The sequence below is a fragment of the Zootoca vivipara genome, chromosome 7 (assembly GCF_965207765.1).
Source record: "Zootoca vivipara chromosome 7, rZooViv2.hap1.1, whole genome shotgun sequence".
NCBI classification, from domain to species: domain Eukaryota; kingdom Metazoa; phylum Chordata; class Lepidosauria; order Squamata; family Lacertidae; genus Zootoca; species Zootoca vivipara.
Genome location: NC_142590.1, coordinates 55,713,721 through 55,726,713, shown reverse-complemented (window position 1 = coordinate 55,726,713; position 12,993 = coordinate 55,713,721). Strand labels below are relative to the sequence as shown.

Sequence of the window (12,993 nt, the reverse complement as noted above, 5' to 3'; positions counted from 1 at the left end):
CCTTGCATGAAGAATGTCAAACTATTTCTAGAAGGTTTGAAAACGATGTATTCGTCCGATAGTCATATGGACCAGACTAAGGAGGAACTTCACAATTTACGCCAAGGAAATATGACAGTTCGCGCGTATTGGGCGAAATTCACCATGCTGGTGCACAGATTGGGGTGGGAACTAGAGTCACCCCCAATGCAAGCGGCGTTCTACTTGGGGTTGCATGAGGAGGTGAAGGATGAGCTCTCGAGAGGTCCAAAGCCCAGTAATATGGATCAGCTGAGCAAAGCGGCTCTGGCGGTGGGGGTGAGACAGGAATCCCGGTGGAGCGACAAGCAAGCAACGCGCGCAAAGCGGGCTTGGTTCCCACGGTCGCAGGAGAAGCCACTCCCCCAACAACCCTTTCAAGCCACGCCTGGGGCCAGCCAGGACCAGGAACCCATGCAGATTGATAGCGCGCGCGCGCGGGCTTTTCAAACCCCAGCGGCGCCAAGACGCAAGGAGGGAAGGGGTGGGAATTGCTTTCTCTGCAACTCCCCCCAGCATCTCGTCAGAGACTGCCCACATCGCAGGGAGTGGCAAGGAAAGGCGGGAACGGTTGTGCCCTCCCCCACTGACGCAGCACCACAGCAGGGAAACGGGAAAGCCTGGCTGCAGGAGACAAGGGGCAGCAGCCAGGCACAGTCAGCAGACAACAGCCCCAGCCCACCCACCCGCACAGAGAGGAGCAGAGCCAGCCCACCCCTCCCAGAGCAGGAGTGGTTCTAGAAGTGACGCTCACGCTCCCAAATGGCTATCCCCTGACAGTCCTCGCCTTAATTGACAGTGGGGCGTCAGCGAACTTCTTCTCGAGGAACTTTGCAGAAGAGCACCAGATCCAGCTTCTGCAGCTGGATTTTCCTCTGCACGTGGCGACCATTGACGGCAGAGAGCTGCTGGGAGGGGCCATCACTCATCAAACCCCCCCCCATGAAAATGACGGTGGGAAGGCACTCAGAGACACTGGCATTCAACGTCACCACCATCTCAGACCCCCCCATCATCTTGGGCATGAGCTGGCTGGCGCGCCACGACCCCTCCATCAGTTGGCACCAGAGATGCATCACTTTTGGATCGGACTTTTGCCTGGAACATTGCATGCAGCACCAACCAGGGGAGGGGCCTCCGATAGCCACGGTGGCCACCATGCACGTCAAAGGGGGTGAGGCGATACCCAAGCCGTACTGGGACCTGCAGGAGGTCTTCAGCGAAGCGGAGTCCGACCACCTACCCCCACACAGGCCTTTTGACTGCCAGATCAACCTGGTGCCAGGGGCAACTATACCCCCAGCCAAGCTGTACGCCATGTCAGACCAGGAACTGGAGGATCTGCGCGCTTTCATCGACAAGAACCTCAAGCGGGGGTTCATCAGAGAAAGCAAGGCAGCAGGGGGCAGCCCGGTCTTCTGGGTGGACAAGAAAGACACGCAACAGCGCCGTCTGGTGGTGGATTTTAGACGACTGAATTCAGTGACAGAGCCAGTGGCTTTCCCCATGCCCAGAGTGGATGATCTCCTGACAGCGGCACGCAGGGGCAAGATTTTCACCAAGCTAGACCTGAGGGGGGCGTACAACTTGATCAGGATCCGGGAAGGCGATGAATGGAAAACCACGATGTTCACGCCTCTGGGCTCTTTTGAATATCTGGTGATGCCCTTCGGGTTGCAAGGGGGCTCAGCATGCTTCCAGGCCTTCATGCACCACGTCCTGGGGTCCCTCCTCTTCAGGAAATGCTTGGTCTTCCTGGATGACATCCTTATTTACTCCAATGACCCAGTGCAGCATGTGAAAGATGTCAGGGAGGTGTTGCGGCGCCTGAAGGAGAACCACCTGTATGTGAAGCTGGAGAAGTGCAAGTTTCACACCAAGGAGGTGGACTTCCTGGGCTACAAGCTGTCAGACAAGGGGCTGGCGATGGACAAGGACAAGGTGCAGGCCATCCTGGACTGGCACAGCCCCAGGACGCGCAAAGATGCCCAACGCCTACTAGGCTTCGCCAACTTCTACAGGAAGTTCATCAAGAACTTCTCTCGCGTTACGGCTCCCATCACTGACTGCCTGAGAGGCAAGCAGAAGTTCAGGTGGACACCAGAGGCGCAAGCAGCGTTCGAAAGCCTCAAGAGGGTGTTCGCCTCAGACCAGAACCTGTTCCACGTGGTTCAGGACGCGCCCCTACGCGTGGAGACAGATGCTTCTGATAAAGCTGTGGGCGCCATTTTGTTGCAACTGGACGCCAACAGAGAGTGGAGACCCTGTGCCTTCTTCTCCAGGAAGTTGACCCAGCCAGAGCGAAACTACACGGTGTTTGATCGGGAACTTCTTGCGATCCACGCTGCGTTCCAGCACTGGAGACACTTCCTGGTGGGCGCCAAGCACCCCATCCAGGTGTGCACAGACCACAAGAACCTGGAGTTCTGGAGAACTGCCAGGGTGCTCAACCAGCGGCAGATACGGTGGGCAGAGTTCTTCTCGAACTTCAACTTCTCCATACACTACATCCCGGGAGAGCAGAATGTCAGGGCGGATGCCCTATCCCGCAAGCCAGAGTACATGGAGGAGGAGGCGCCACCGGCACCCAGGCACATTTTCCCCCCGTCAGCATGGTCCTGCGGAGCAGCAGTGGTGAGCGAGGCAGAACTCACAGCACTGACGGCAGCGGATGAATTTGCCAACCGCATCTTCAGAGAACTGAGAGGGGGGGGGGAGCAGGCAAAAGACTTTGCAGAACGCAGGGGGCTGCTTTTCTACAAGGGTGCACTGTACCTGCCCACCACCCAGCTTAGACGTACGGTCCTCAAGCAGATGCACGACAACCCAACGGCGGGTCATTTTGGGAGGGACAAAACCACTCACCTAGTCATGAGACACTTCTGGTGGCCAGGGGTGAGGGAAGATGTTCGAGACTATGTAAGGGGCTGTGACACCTGCCAGCGGGCAAAGGTGGTCAGAGCAGCGCCACCGGGATTGCTGGAGCCCTTAGCCACACCACACAGGCCATGGGAAGTGGTGTCCATGGACTTCATCACAGATCTGCCTTCTTCCAGGGGCAAGACCGCAGTGTTGGTGGTGGTGGACCTCATGTCCAAAATGTGCCACTTTATACCGGCCACTGTGACACCACCCCTGCTCTGACTTGAAAGCCTACCAATCATTTTACAGAAGAGGAAGTCCTGCACCCATCCACCCTGTTCACTCACCTTCACATTGTGCATGCTCATCAGATTCCCACAGTTATCCAGGTACTGCTTCAGGTCACTGTCCTGCAAAGACAAGCATGTCCTGAGAGGCCCAAGTTGCTTTGAAGACCAAGGCCCCCTGAAGTGACCAAACATGTCTTTGGCAACAAAAAAATGCAAGTAATAATATTTCCCAGCAGTTCCCGAAGGTGTGTGTACGCTTGCAGTAAACTGTCTCCTCTGGCTCATTGAAGCTCAATATACAGATCAAAACTACACAACCCTTTCCAGATGTATTTGTTTTATTATATGAATGCATACTAGTAGATTGCTACAGCAAGAGATTCAAAGTCACTATCCTAATCAACATAGCTAGGTCAGATTCAGCCCAAGTATTTTGTCCCTTAACTGGCACATATGTTGTGGAGAATTTCCAGGTTCCATGAACTCAAACCACATTTTGTTCTGAGAAAACACACACACTTCTCTATTGCTATTTAGGGAAAATCTCTTCACACCTAGCTGGGGGCAAGCCCCACCAAACCCACCTGGAAGGTGTTCCAGGTGTTCCACCTGGAATATTGGTAAACAATTATGGTTGGAGAACGTGATTTTTTTTTTAAACAGTGTGTTACACGGAGACCACATTTTCTGCACAGATGCTGCTTTTAAGGGGAGGGGGGAACCTTCAGACCCTGAACATAGGAGGCTGCCTTTTACCTTTGGTCAATCTATCTCAGTACTGTCTGCATTGACTGGCAGCAGCTCCCCAGAGTTTCAGGTTAAGGACATACCTGGCCCTCCCTCTGCCAGAGGTTGAACCTGTGATCTTCTGCATGTGAACCAGATGCTCTACCACTGAACTACAGCCCTCTCCTTACTGCCCAAATAACACTTGCGCTGTAGACAAGCCTGGACCAGCCAGCCTCCCCATAAGACAGAAGGTCCTGACTCACCAGAAACTCAAAGACAAGAGTTAGGGCGCATTTTGTGTGAATGATATCGTGGAGGGTCACAATGTTCGCATGCTTGAGGTTCTTCAGCAAGGAAACTGCAAGGCAGAGAGACTTTAGTCACAAGGGTGTGCTGGTGGGGTGTACGCCATGCACTAAAATCTCAGGCCTGGGGACTGAAGGCAGACCACTAGGCCTCTCTCTGTGGCCCTCAAGACTCCCCCCAGGCCACAACTCCCTAGCCAGACCCCACACCAGGCCTGTTTCGCACCCTCAGTGAGTGTGTCTGTCTGCCTGGAATGGGTCCTTGAACGTTGATAATGTTTCTTGCTTGCCTGGATGGAGGGCGGGGGTCTGAGAGTGTGGGTAAAAAGCACCCTATTGTACAAGGTAAAATTTACATTTGTTACCTCACCCACTCTGGCATCTGGCTTAGCCCCCCACTGGCAGGGTCCTATTGCAGGGTCACATGATCGGATGTTTCCATTCCTTATCATGCTTGTGTATAAGCAAGGCAAGTGTATGTGGAAATAGCATTGCCTGATGTTTCTCCGTATGTTTACATTTTGGAAAATGAACCCTGCTCCTCACCTTCCCGTATAGCTGTGCAGGGGGCCCCTTCCTCGTGCTCTAATCGGATCTCCTTCAGGGCAACCAGGTTCTTGGTGAGCTTGCTGCGCCCTTTAAAGACAGTGGCATAGGTGCCCTGAGAGGAAGAAGCCAAAAAAAGTAAGCAGCTCACTAAAACCCCCCACAGCAAACTCCACTTTCCCTATGGTACATAAAACAGCATTATTTTGGTTCTGCGGAACTGGATTAGATCTCTGTAGCAGCCCTGCTTAATTTGGAATAAAAATGACTCCTTTGCAGCCTTCTTCCAAACAATATCTTCAGATGGGCTTCATCTGATTTAAAACTTCATCTCTTTTGGGTTGACAAGCTAGATTTACTTCTTGTCATGCTTCTTTGAGAAGCATTTGCTGGTAAATATATGCTTAATAATCTGCATCAAATGATCTGAAATTAGTTTTAAAAAAGAAGAAGTTTATTTCAGCATGGAGGAAGCATTCAATTTGGGAAGCACATCCTAGTCCGTACTATAGGACACTGAACAGAACCAAATTGCTTCCTTATGCTGATGATCCCTTGCAAGACTTTTGAAAAATTCTATTCACAACTCAAGGAACAAGTTTTAATGCAGGCAAGGAACCAGCAAGCAAGGTCAAGGTTCATGGATGATGGGAGTCAAGGCCCAGGAACACCTGGAGGGCCACAGGTCCCCTGGCCTAGCCCCATTTTAAATCTATAAAGCCCTTAACATATCAAGACTGGATCCCAAAGTGGATGACGGCAGTTAAAAATCTACCACAAAGACACAACATGGGAGTAGAATGATGACAGAGCTTATTCTTACCTCCCCTAGCTTCTCCAGTTTAACATAGGTTTCCATCTTTCCAAACCCAATGTCTGACTGTCATGAAAAAGGAAGAAGTGTCAATACAAAAGATCACATTCCCTTCCTTAGGAAACTTACTGACGATCACATTCTGCAAAGCAGTTTTTGCCTGCAATACATTTGGTGGAGAGGAAGGGGACAAAAAAAAATCAAGGCAGGTCCTTGAATAACAGTTAAACACCTTGTGTGAGCTACTTTTTTGCAAAAGTGAAATCATCCGCCAGTCACTGGGAACAGTCCTCCTTAGTTGTTACTCCTGGACACGCAAGGGCAAAAGTGCGGAGAGGGACGGGGCCAGGGAATGCACCATGGCCTTATCCTCAACATTCCCAGGTGTCTCCCCCTACACTTCCAACCCTTGCTTGATTAGTGCAAATGTCTGAAGGGGGCTTGTATGTATGTTTGCCTGAACAGGTTTACAAGCCTCCTTGTGACTAGGAATCCTGATAACCCGATCATGAGGAGACACCTAAACACATTCAGGCAAAATGTGCTCACAGCCTCCCTTCAGCACAGTGGTTGGAGTGGAGTGGGCACATTGGAGACACTGCAGGCAGGGTCACCCTCCACCCCCTCTACACCCTTTTGCCCAGGGCTGAAGAGGGCTGGGTGTCTGAAGAAATGGATGGATTCTTGCTTCTTTCCCCATAGTGCTGGTGCATAATATATTTAGTGAAATCGCTTTCTTCACTTGGGGCACGTTGCAGCAAGGAAAACTTCTAATTGCTTTCATTTCTCACACTTCTCCCATCAGTCTGCCAGATTGTTCTGTCCAGAGAGCTGTTTAAGCTGCCTAATTGGGTCTTCCCTTCCCATTATACAAGATTCCCTTGTGTAATGCCTTTCGATCCTGGCTCAGCATTGACCCTGGGTCAGGAGAACCAGGTCAATCCCCCCAACCTCTTCCACCAACACCTCATATGGCCCTGAATAAACAGTCAAATGTTCACATCCCATGTACTCTATTTTTGCTGAATATCAATAGGGCTAACAATGCCTCTTGTTAAACGTTGCATATTTGGCTTGTATTTTACTGTGTGAACATGGCGTCTGAATGTACGTACCATTTGTAAACATGATGGAGTAACAGGATTAAACCTTCTGTGGTGATAAGAGGCTTTTCAAAGCAAGTATTAATGCTGCTTAGGTCATGTATTGCCTTTTAAGCATGATATTATTCAGCACTAGGTGGTGGTAAAGAGGCAGCCACCTTTGCAGAAAACGGACCCATGGGATTCAATAAATATTTCATTTTTAGCTCAATAGGGAAAACTTGTGAATGAGCTGCATCTGAAGCAATTTAGGATCATGAATTAACCAACGGTTCTCGCTCAGTATTTCAGGTGTTTTCTTCAAGCTCAGTGCCTAAATACTGGGGGCAGGCAACATGAACAAGATTCTAGCCATGGGATTCATATCACGATCGATCACACTGCAACTTAAAACACACAGCGGCTGTGAGTGTGGAAAACAGAGAAAGAAAGCAATCCAGAGGAGCTGCTTTTGCTAAAGAAACAGAGTGGTAAGCACATTTTTAAAGTGTGTGCTTAAAACGAAACATAGCTTGTCCCTTTTCCTGGAATCAGCTACCAGTATTTCAACACAATGCACTTCTGGCATACTTCTCTAGTCTGGCACTCCTACGCACCTCCAAGTAATGCTTAGGACTGGGTTGCAATGCACTTTAGATACCACAGAGATGTTATATGATCCCCACAGAGAAAGCACCCCTCTCCCTGCTTTTCTGCCTCCAGTTCAACAAGCTTCTTGGCCTGATTAGTTGCTGGTTTAAAAGAATCTTACAACTATGATTCCTACTGGATCTAAAGGGTCAACCACACATAAACTCTAAAAACAGGTTGCAACCTGCACAGCCAGAACCCAGGCAGGACTGGCCAGAGGTGGAGTAAGGTGGAGGGAAAAAACCAAACGTTTTCCATATTTTAAGCAGGAATACTTCTATTTGTGTGTGAAAATGATAATAAGGCTGCAGACAAAGCAAATGAGGCTTTAATGTGATCCGATGTTCCACAAAAGTAACAGCCCCACATTTGTGAGTTTCAAAGCAGCACACATTGTTAATTTATGATGTTACTGATATTTATGGGACACTCACTTCAGCTGCATATATTTTATTCAAGAGACAAACAACACTGCACAGGTAAATGGGAAACCCTGAGATACAAGGTTTCATTCTTCTTTCCGCCTTAAGAGTTCTGAGTTCCAACCCCACCACTTCTTGGGGGCAAAAAAGAGCCACTTGCTGGCCTTAGTTGCCCAGAGAAACTGGAATAACTGAACAGCACACATTTCTAATGCAGTTTCAGTACTGAAGTAGGTGTTTGCCCTGGTTTAGGCCCACCACACTTGAGCTTTTTCATATGTGCAAGTGCATGAGGGCAAAGTTCTGCTGCGTTGTATGAACTTGCATGTTCTGAACCCCTGTCAAAGAGTGGGACTCACAAGAGAAGCCCGTCGAGACATCCTGCTAAGAGGCTTTGAAATCTCTGGACTTTCCATCTCTAGTTTCTGGAGGAACTCTGGGGGAAGGCGAATATCCATGGGCAGAGAGAGGCGCTTGCTGACGTCCTGTGGAGAAGAGCAGCACAGAATTAGTTCCCAAGGCCTCCTAGCCATCCAAAAGACTTCTGCTGGTCACAGCCCTAATGTTGAATGTCCCACAACATCCCCTTTCATCTTCTGCTCATTCGGAAGCATAGAACAGTTGCGGTGCTAGCATTTGAAGGGTGGGAGAAATAAAATTAAAGGCAACTACATTGCCCTGCTTATCTGTTTCACTTCTTCAAACCACTCTCTAGCCTCAAACTGATAGTGAAGATGAGGCAGGAGAGCCAGGCTTTAGTTTTGAGCAAGTGGTATGTGTGTTCTCTTAAAAATGCATGAATTCAAGCATCTATGCCATGTGGTGTGACTTAATCTCTAAATACTGGGTCCCAACTTTGTCTGGAGCTAATGCTCATGTCCTCTCACAAAGAAGTGATTCCCCCATCTATGGGTGTAGGAAAAATAGTTGTTGCTTCTCAGTAGGCAGACCATGGCATTTTGCCTATGCTTTAAAGGCACACTTTTGTGTACAAATGGAATTCAAATTCTGACGGGGCGGGCGGGGAAATTGTAGCTTGCAAATTCAAGAAGTCACTAGCCTCTATTGGCACAGACATGTTCCCCAGAAAAGTAACTCCAAGTTCTCCAAGGTCACATAATGTACTTTGCCAACACTGACCACTTTACGGGAACATCCTTGAACAGGCACTCATACAGCCATTTCAAAACTATTTCAAAGTTTCGTAAGAACAAACCCTACACTGAGTAAAGCACACACATCTAGAAGACTAACTGAATACACTAATCTGGGGAAGAACACAAAGATGTGGGAAGGGGCCATCAACTTTGTTCCAGTGTTGATGTTGCTGTTGTTAGATATTAGATTTGTATATCGCCAAAATCTTTTGGGAGCTGAAAAGTGGGGTATAAGTATATTAAAAATAAATAAAATAAATTTCAATTGCAACACTAGTTCTTTTCTGATATGAACAGACCACTCATTCTCAAAGACAGATTCTTGGTTGACTCTGATTCTCAAACAGTCAGCATCCTGTTGCATTTAAAAGGAGTCCATAAACATCATAACTATTAGAGCTAGAGCCATTTTTTTCCAATTTTTTCTAAGAATACGCCTGATGACATTTCAGAAAGCATTTCAAGAATTATTTTTCTTTTTCTCAGCTTCCTAGAAAAAGAAGGCCACTTTGCGTAATTACACCCCCCCCCATTTATTAATTTTTGTGGCAGCTGCCATCTCAGCTCCACAATGTCCTGGAAAACTGGCATTGTGGGGGATGTAGAATGATGGCCAGGCTGCCATTATGACAAAAAAGAGAGGAAAGAGTCTAGGCTACTTGTCATTGCTAATGGTGAGTGCCATGCCCGGGAAACTGCTGGATAATTTCTTTTCCCTCTGGAGAAATTGTGTGAAATGGCACCCCACCCACTCAGTTTCTGTGCCCACAAATAGGGTGGAGAATTTCAAGAGGCCATTTGTACACAGGTCTAATTTCTAACATTCCATACAGATTCCCTGCACTCTGCAATTGCGTATCACCTCCATTGAAAACCGACGCTGGTTGCCATTTCGGTAACACACAGTGGTTGGGGACGGGCCTTCCAAAGGTGAAGTGGAGCTGGGCTGCGTCTGGATGTCCCTGTTCAGATGACTCAGATGCAGGTGCCCTTGTGCCATATCTGATGGGAATAGAAGAGCAGATAGAAATTGACCAGATGATTCCACAGACTGTCAACACTTTGGACAGTTTGGAGTCACTGTTGAGAGGAATGAAGGCAAACAAAGTGACCTTTTTGCTCTAACCTTTTAAATCTGTTCTATCCTGATCACTTAGGACACTTAACTATACTTTTGACTTAACACCATACATTATTTAAGAAATTTACAGCTGGAAAAAACTTAACCTGGAAGATGGATTTAACTAATTAAGCACTACCTTGTATCTGGATACTGCAGCTCACAGAGACGTGGTCATTTGCATGACCTTCTTGCACTTTTATTAGTTCCCAAATGGCACCCGTAAGAAAGTACAACCCCAAATTTGCCAGAAGTCTCCACCTGCTGCTTCCGTTTCGATGAGCACACACATGAAGCTACAACCAATTGCCATTTCCTATCATACACTGTTTCAGCAAACAGACATCCATATTCTATACTCATCAGAGGTGACTGCACACATGGTCTCCCAAAGTAAAAAATAATGCCCATATAAGAAACCATAGGAGTGAATCGGCCCTGAGACATAAATGAAAGAGGGACTCAAAAGGCTTTGAGTGGCAGAGAAGCCTGAAATATTTTATAAAAATTCCCCATGTTTGTAGCTTGTTAATGCAGCTCTTACCAATTTTATTTTATAATTTTTTGTGTATGGCATACTAGTAAATTAAGCTGCTATTCTGAAAGCACAGATCTGTTTCTGGTTGTTGTGCCACATCGAGTTCCCCCTACCCAATCCAAGACTAAAAGAGGCCAGGATAGAATCCCTACAGCCCAACATTCTGCTTCATGCTGGAATGTTGGCAACTATTATGAAGTAAACATCATGCCTCACGTTTTGAGTGCTAAGTGCCAAAGTGTTCAATTCTCCAATTTTCCTACTGATTAGTGCATCTCAGGCTATATGCACACCACAACTCATTTCATTTTTCTGGGTGACCTAGAAATGCCATAACCATTCGGGGGTACACTTTGAAGGAGTGGCACACCAATGTCCCAATTTCAGAACTGCTCCATCCCCCATAAGTGGGGTGTGTATGTTCTAACCAGGTGCTAACTTAAGGACCCAAGCTCATTTAAAGTGTCCTAAAAAGCCATTTCCCATTCCCGGGGACATGTCAGCAAGCCAAACATCATTTTTCCCATTAGGAAGATGTACGCCATCACCACTGTAAAGGGACGTCTCGCTGAACTTTATGGCTGGGTGTACAATGGTTCCTCCAATCAAGGTTGACACCTTTCTGGCCGCTGCTAGATCCAAAAACTTCCTTGATTTATTAGTAGCAGCAGGGGAGAGGCAGACGCGCCAAATGCATCTTTCCAGCAGTGAGGATCAAAAGATGGTCAAGTTGCGGGCTGGGAGCAAGCCCTCCCCACGCACGCCAGGCGGGATCGCCCCTGCGCCATTGAATGGTCCTCAGCCATGTCACCCTTAGGCTGTTCAATTTGGACGGTCCAGGGGCATGGCACGGGCTATTTAAACTGCCCACTGCCCACGGCCGAGGACTGGTCCCTGTTTTTCTCCCTGCTCGGCCAGTTCTCCTGCCCTTAGGTTAGGCTCTTTTATTTCTTGAACTTGCTATGGACCTCAGTTGGTTGCCTTGGTTGTCCAAGGGGCCTGGTAGGCATTTTTCCACTTGGCAAATTGGCACCGGCCATTTGGTTTTTTTTGCCTACCTCGTTGGTGGTTAGGCATTGGAGTATTAGGTTGAAGGGGAGGGGAGGCAGTGGCTATCACCTACCCCTCCTAATTCAAGGGTATTCCGTTAAAGGAACCCGGGTGTGTGGTCTCCATCTGAAGCCCCAGACGGCCATGGCACGACCCCTAGTGGTGACCCTGGGGGAGTCCCTAGATGTGCATCAGCAGGGCTCCCCTACTGGTGGTTAACCCTTCCAAGACTCTTGGAGACGGGCAGGAGTCAGATATAGTTGTGTGGTTTCCAATGCCCTAAGCCAATACCACACACATTGTGTAACCAATAAAGTTGTGGCCTTTTTTGCCCATTAACCAAAAATACGGTTTCATGTGTCTTTATTCCACGTCCCGGGATGGTTTGGGACCTTGCCACACAATGTCCACTAATCCTCCCATGTAGAGCACACTAGCCAGTAGCAATGATGGTGTAAAGGCCCAAATGTATTTTAATGTGCTGCGCCAGACAGGAAGGATTGTCACAAGCCTTCTCCCCAGAAGAAGATGGTCGCAATCTGCTGTGCATGAGGGAACTGGTCTAGATAATGCTTGTGTTCTTTCTTTCTTTCTTTCTTTCTTTCTTTCTTTCTTTCTTTCTTTCTTTCTTTCTTTCTTTCTTCTTTCTTTCTTTCTTTCTTTCTTTCTTTTTTGCCCAGGCTGTTGAAAGTGACATCTGTCATGTCAAAGGTCCCTAATTCTAGTTGGCAGCCATGGCAAAATATGGCAGCTGTGAAAAGAGCCCTTTGGGGAGGATGCAGTGTGGTGTAGTGGTTGGAGTGTTGGATTAGGACCCACTCAGCCATGCACTGGTCACCATCTCTCAGCGTAACATACATACATCAGTGAAGGCGGTGAATGTCCTGTGTGAGTGTCTGGAGGCGGTTGGAGGGTGGATGGTGGCTAATGGATTGAGGCTGAATCCTGACAAGACAGAAGTACTGTTTTGGGGGGACAGGGGGCGAGCGGGTGTGGGGTACTCCCTGTTCCCGAATGGTGTAACTGTGCTCCTGAAGGACCACAGCACAGGCTGGGAGTCATTTTGGACTCACAGCTGTCCATGGAGGCGCAGGTCAATTCTGTGTCCAGGGCAGCTGTCTACCAGCTCCACCTGGTATGCAGGCTGAGACCCTACCTGCCTGTGGAATCTCTCACCAAAGTGGTGCATGCTCTGGTTATCTCCTACTTGGACTACTGCAATGTGCTCTACATGGGGCTGCCTTTGAAGGTGACTCGGAAAATACAACTAATCGAGAATGCGGCAGCTAGACTGGTGAGAAGTGAGTTTACAGAGAACCAGGCAGAGGGCCTTCTTGGTTGTGGCGCCCACCCTGTGGAACGCCCTCCCATCAGATGTCAAGGAAATAAACAATTACCTGACTTTTCTA

The 12,993-nt window shown here is 48.2% G+C and overlaps 1 protein-coding gene across 8 annotated transcripts in view; it reads right to left on the bottom strand.

Moving 5' to 3' along the window:
- The window catches only part of CDK18 (cyclin dependent kinase 18), a 96,299-nt gene that overhangs the window by 21,050 nt on the left and 62,256 nt on the right, over positions 1–12,993 (bottom strand). For all 8 annotated transcript variants that reach the window (XM_088674307.1, XM_060277100.2, XM_035121848.3 and 5 more), the window contains 6 exons: positions 9,739–9,878; positions 8,079–8,204; positions 5,574–5,630; positions 4,751–4,865; positions 4,163–4,257; positions 3,228–3,290 (listed from right to left, as the gene is read on the bottom strand). In XM_088674307.1, the coding sequence (XP_088530433.1) occupies positions 3,228–3,290; positions 4,163–4,257; positions 4,751–4,865; positions 5,574–5,630; positions 8,079–8,204; positions 9,739–9,878 (596 nt within the window). The remainder of the gene's footprint in view (positions 1–3,227; positions 3,291–4,162; positions 4,258–4,750; positions 4,866–5,573; positions 5,631–8,078; positions 8,205–9,738; positions 9,879–12,993) is intronic.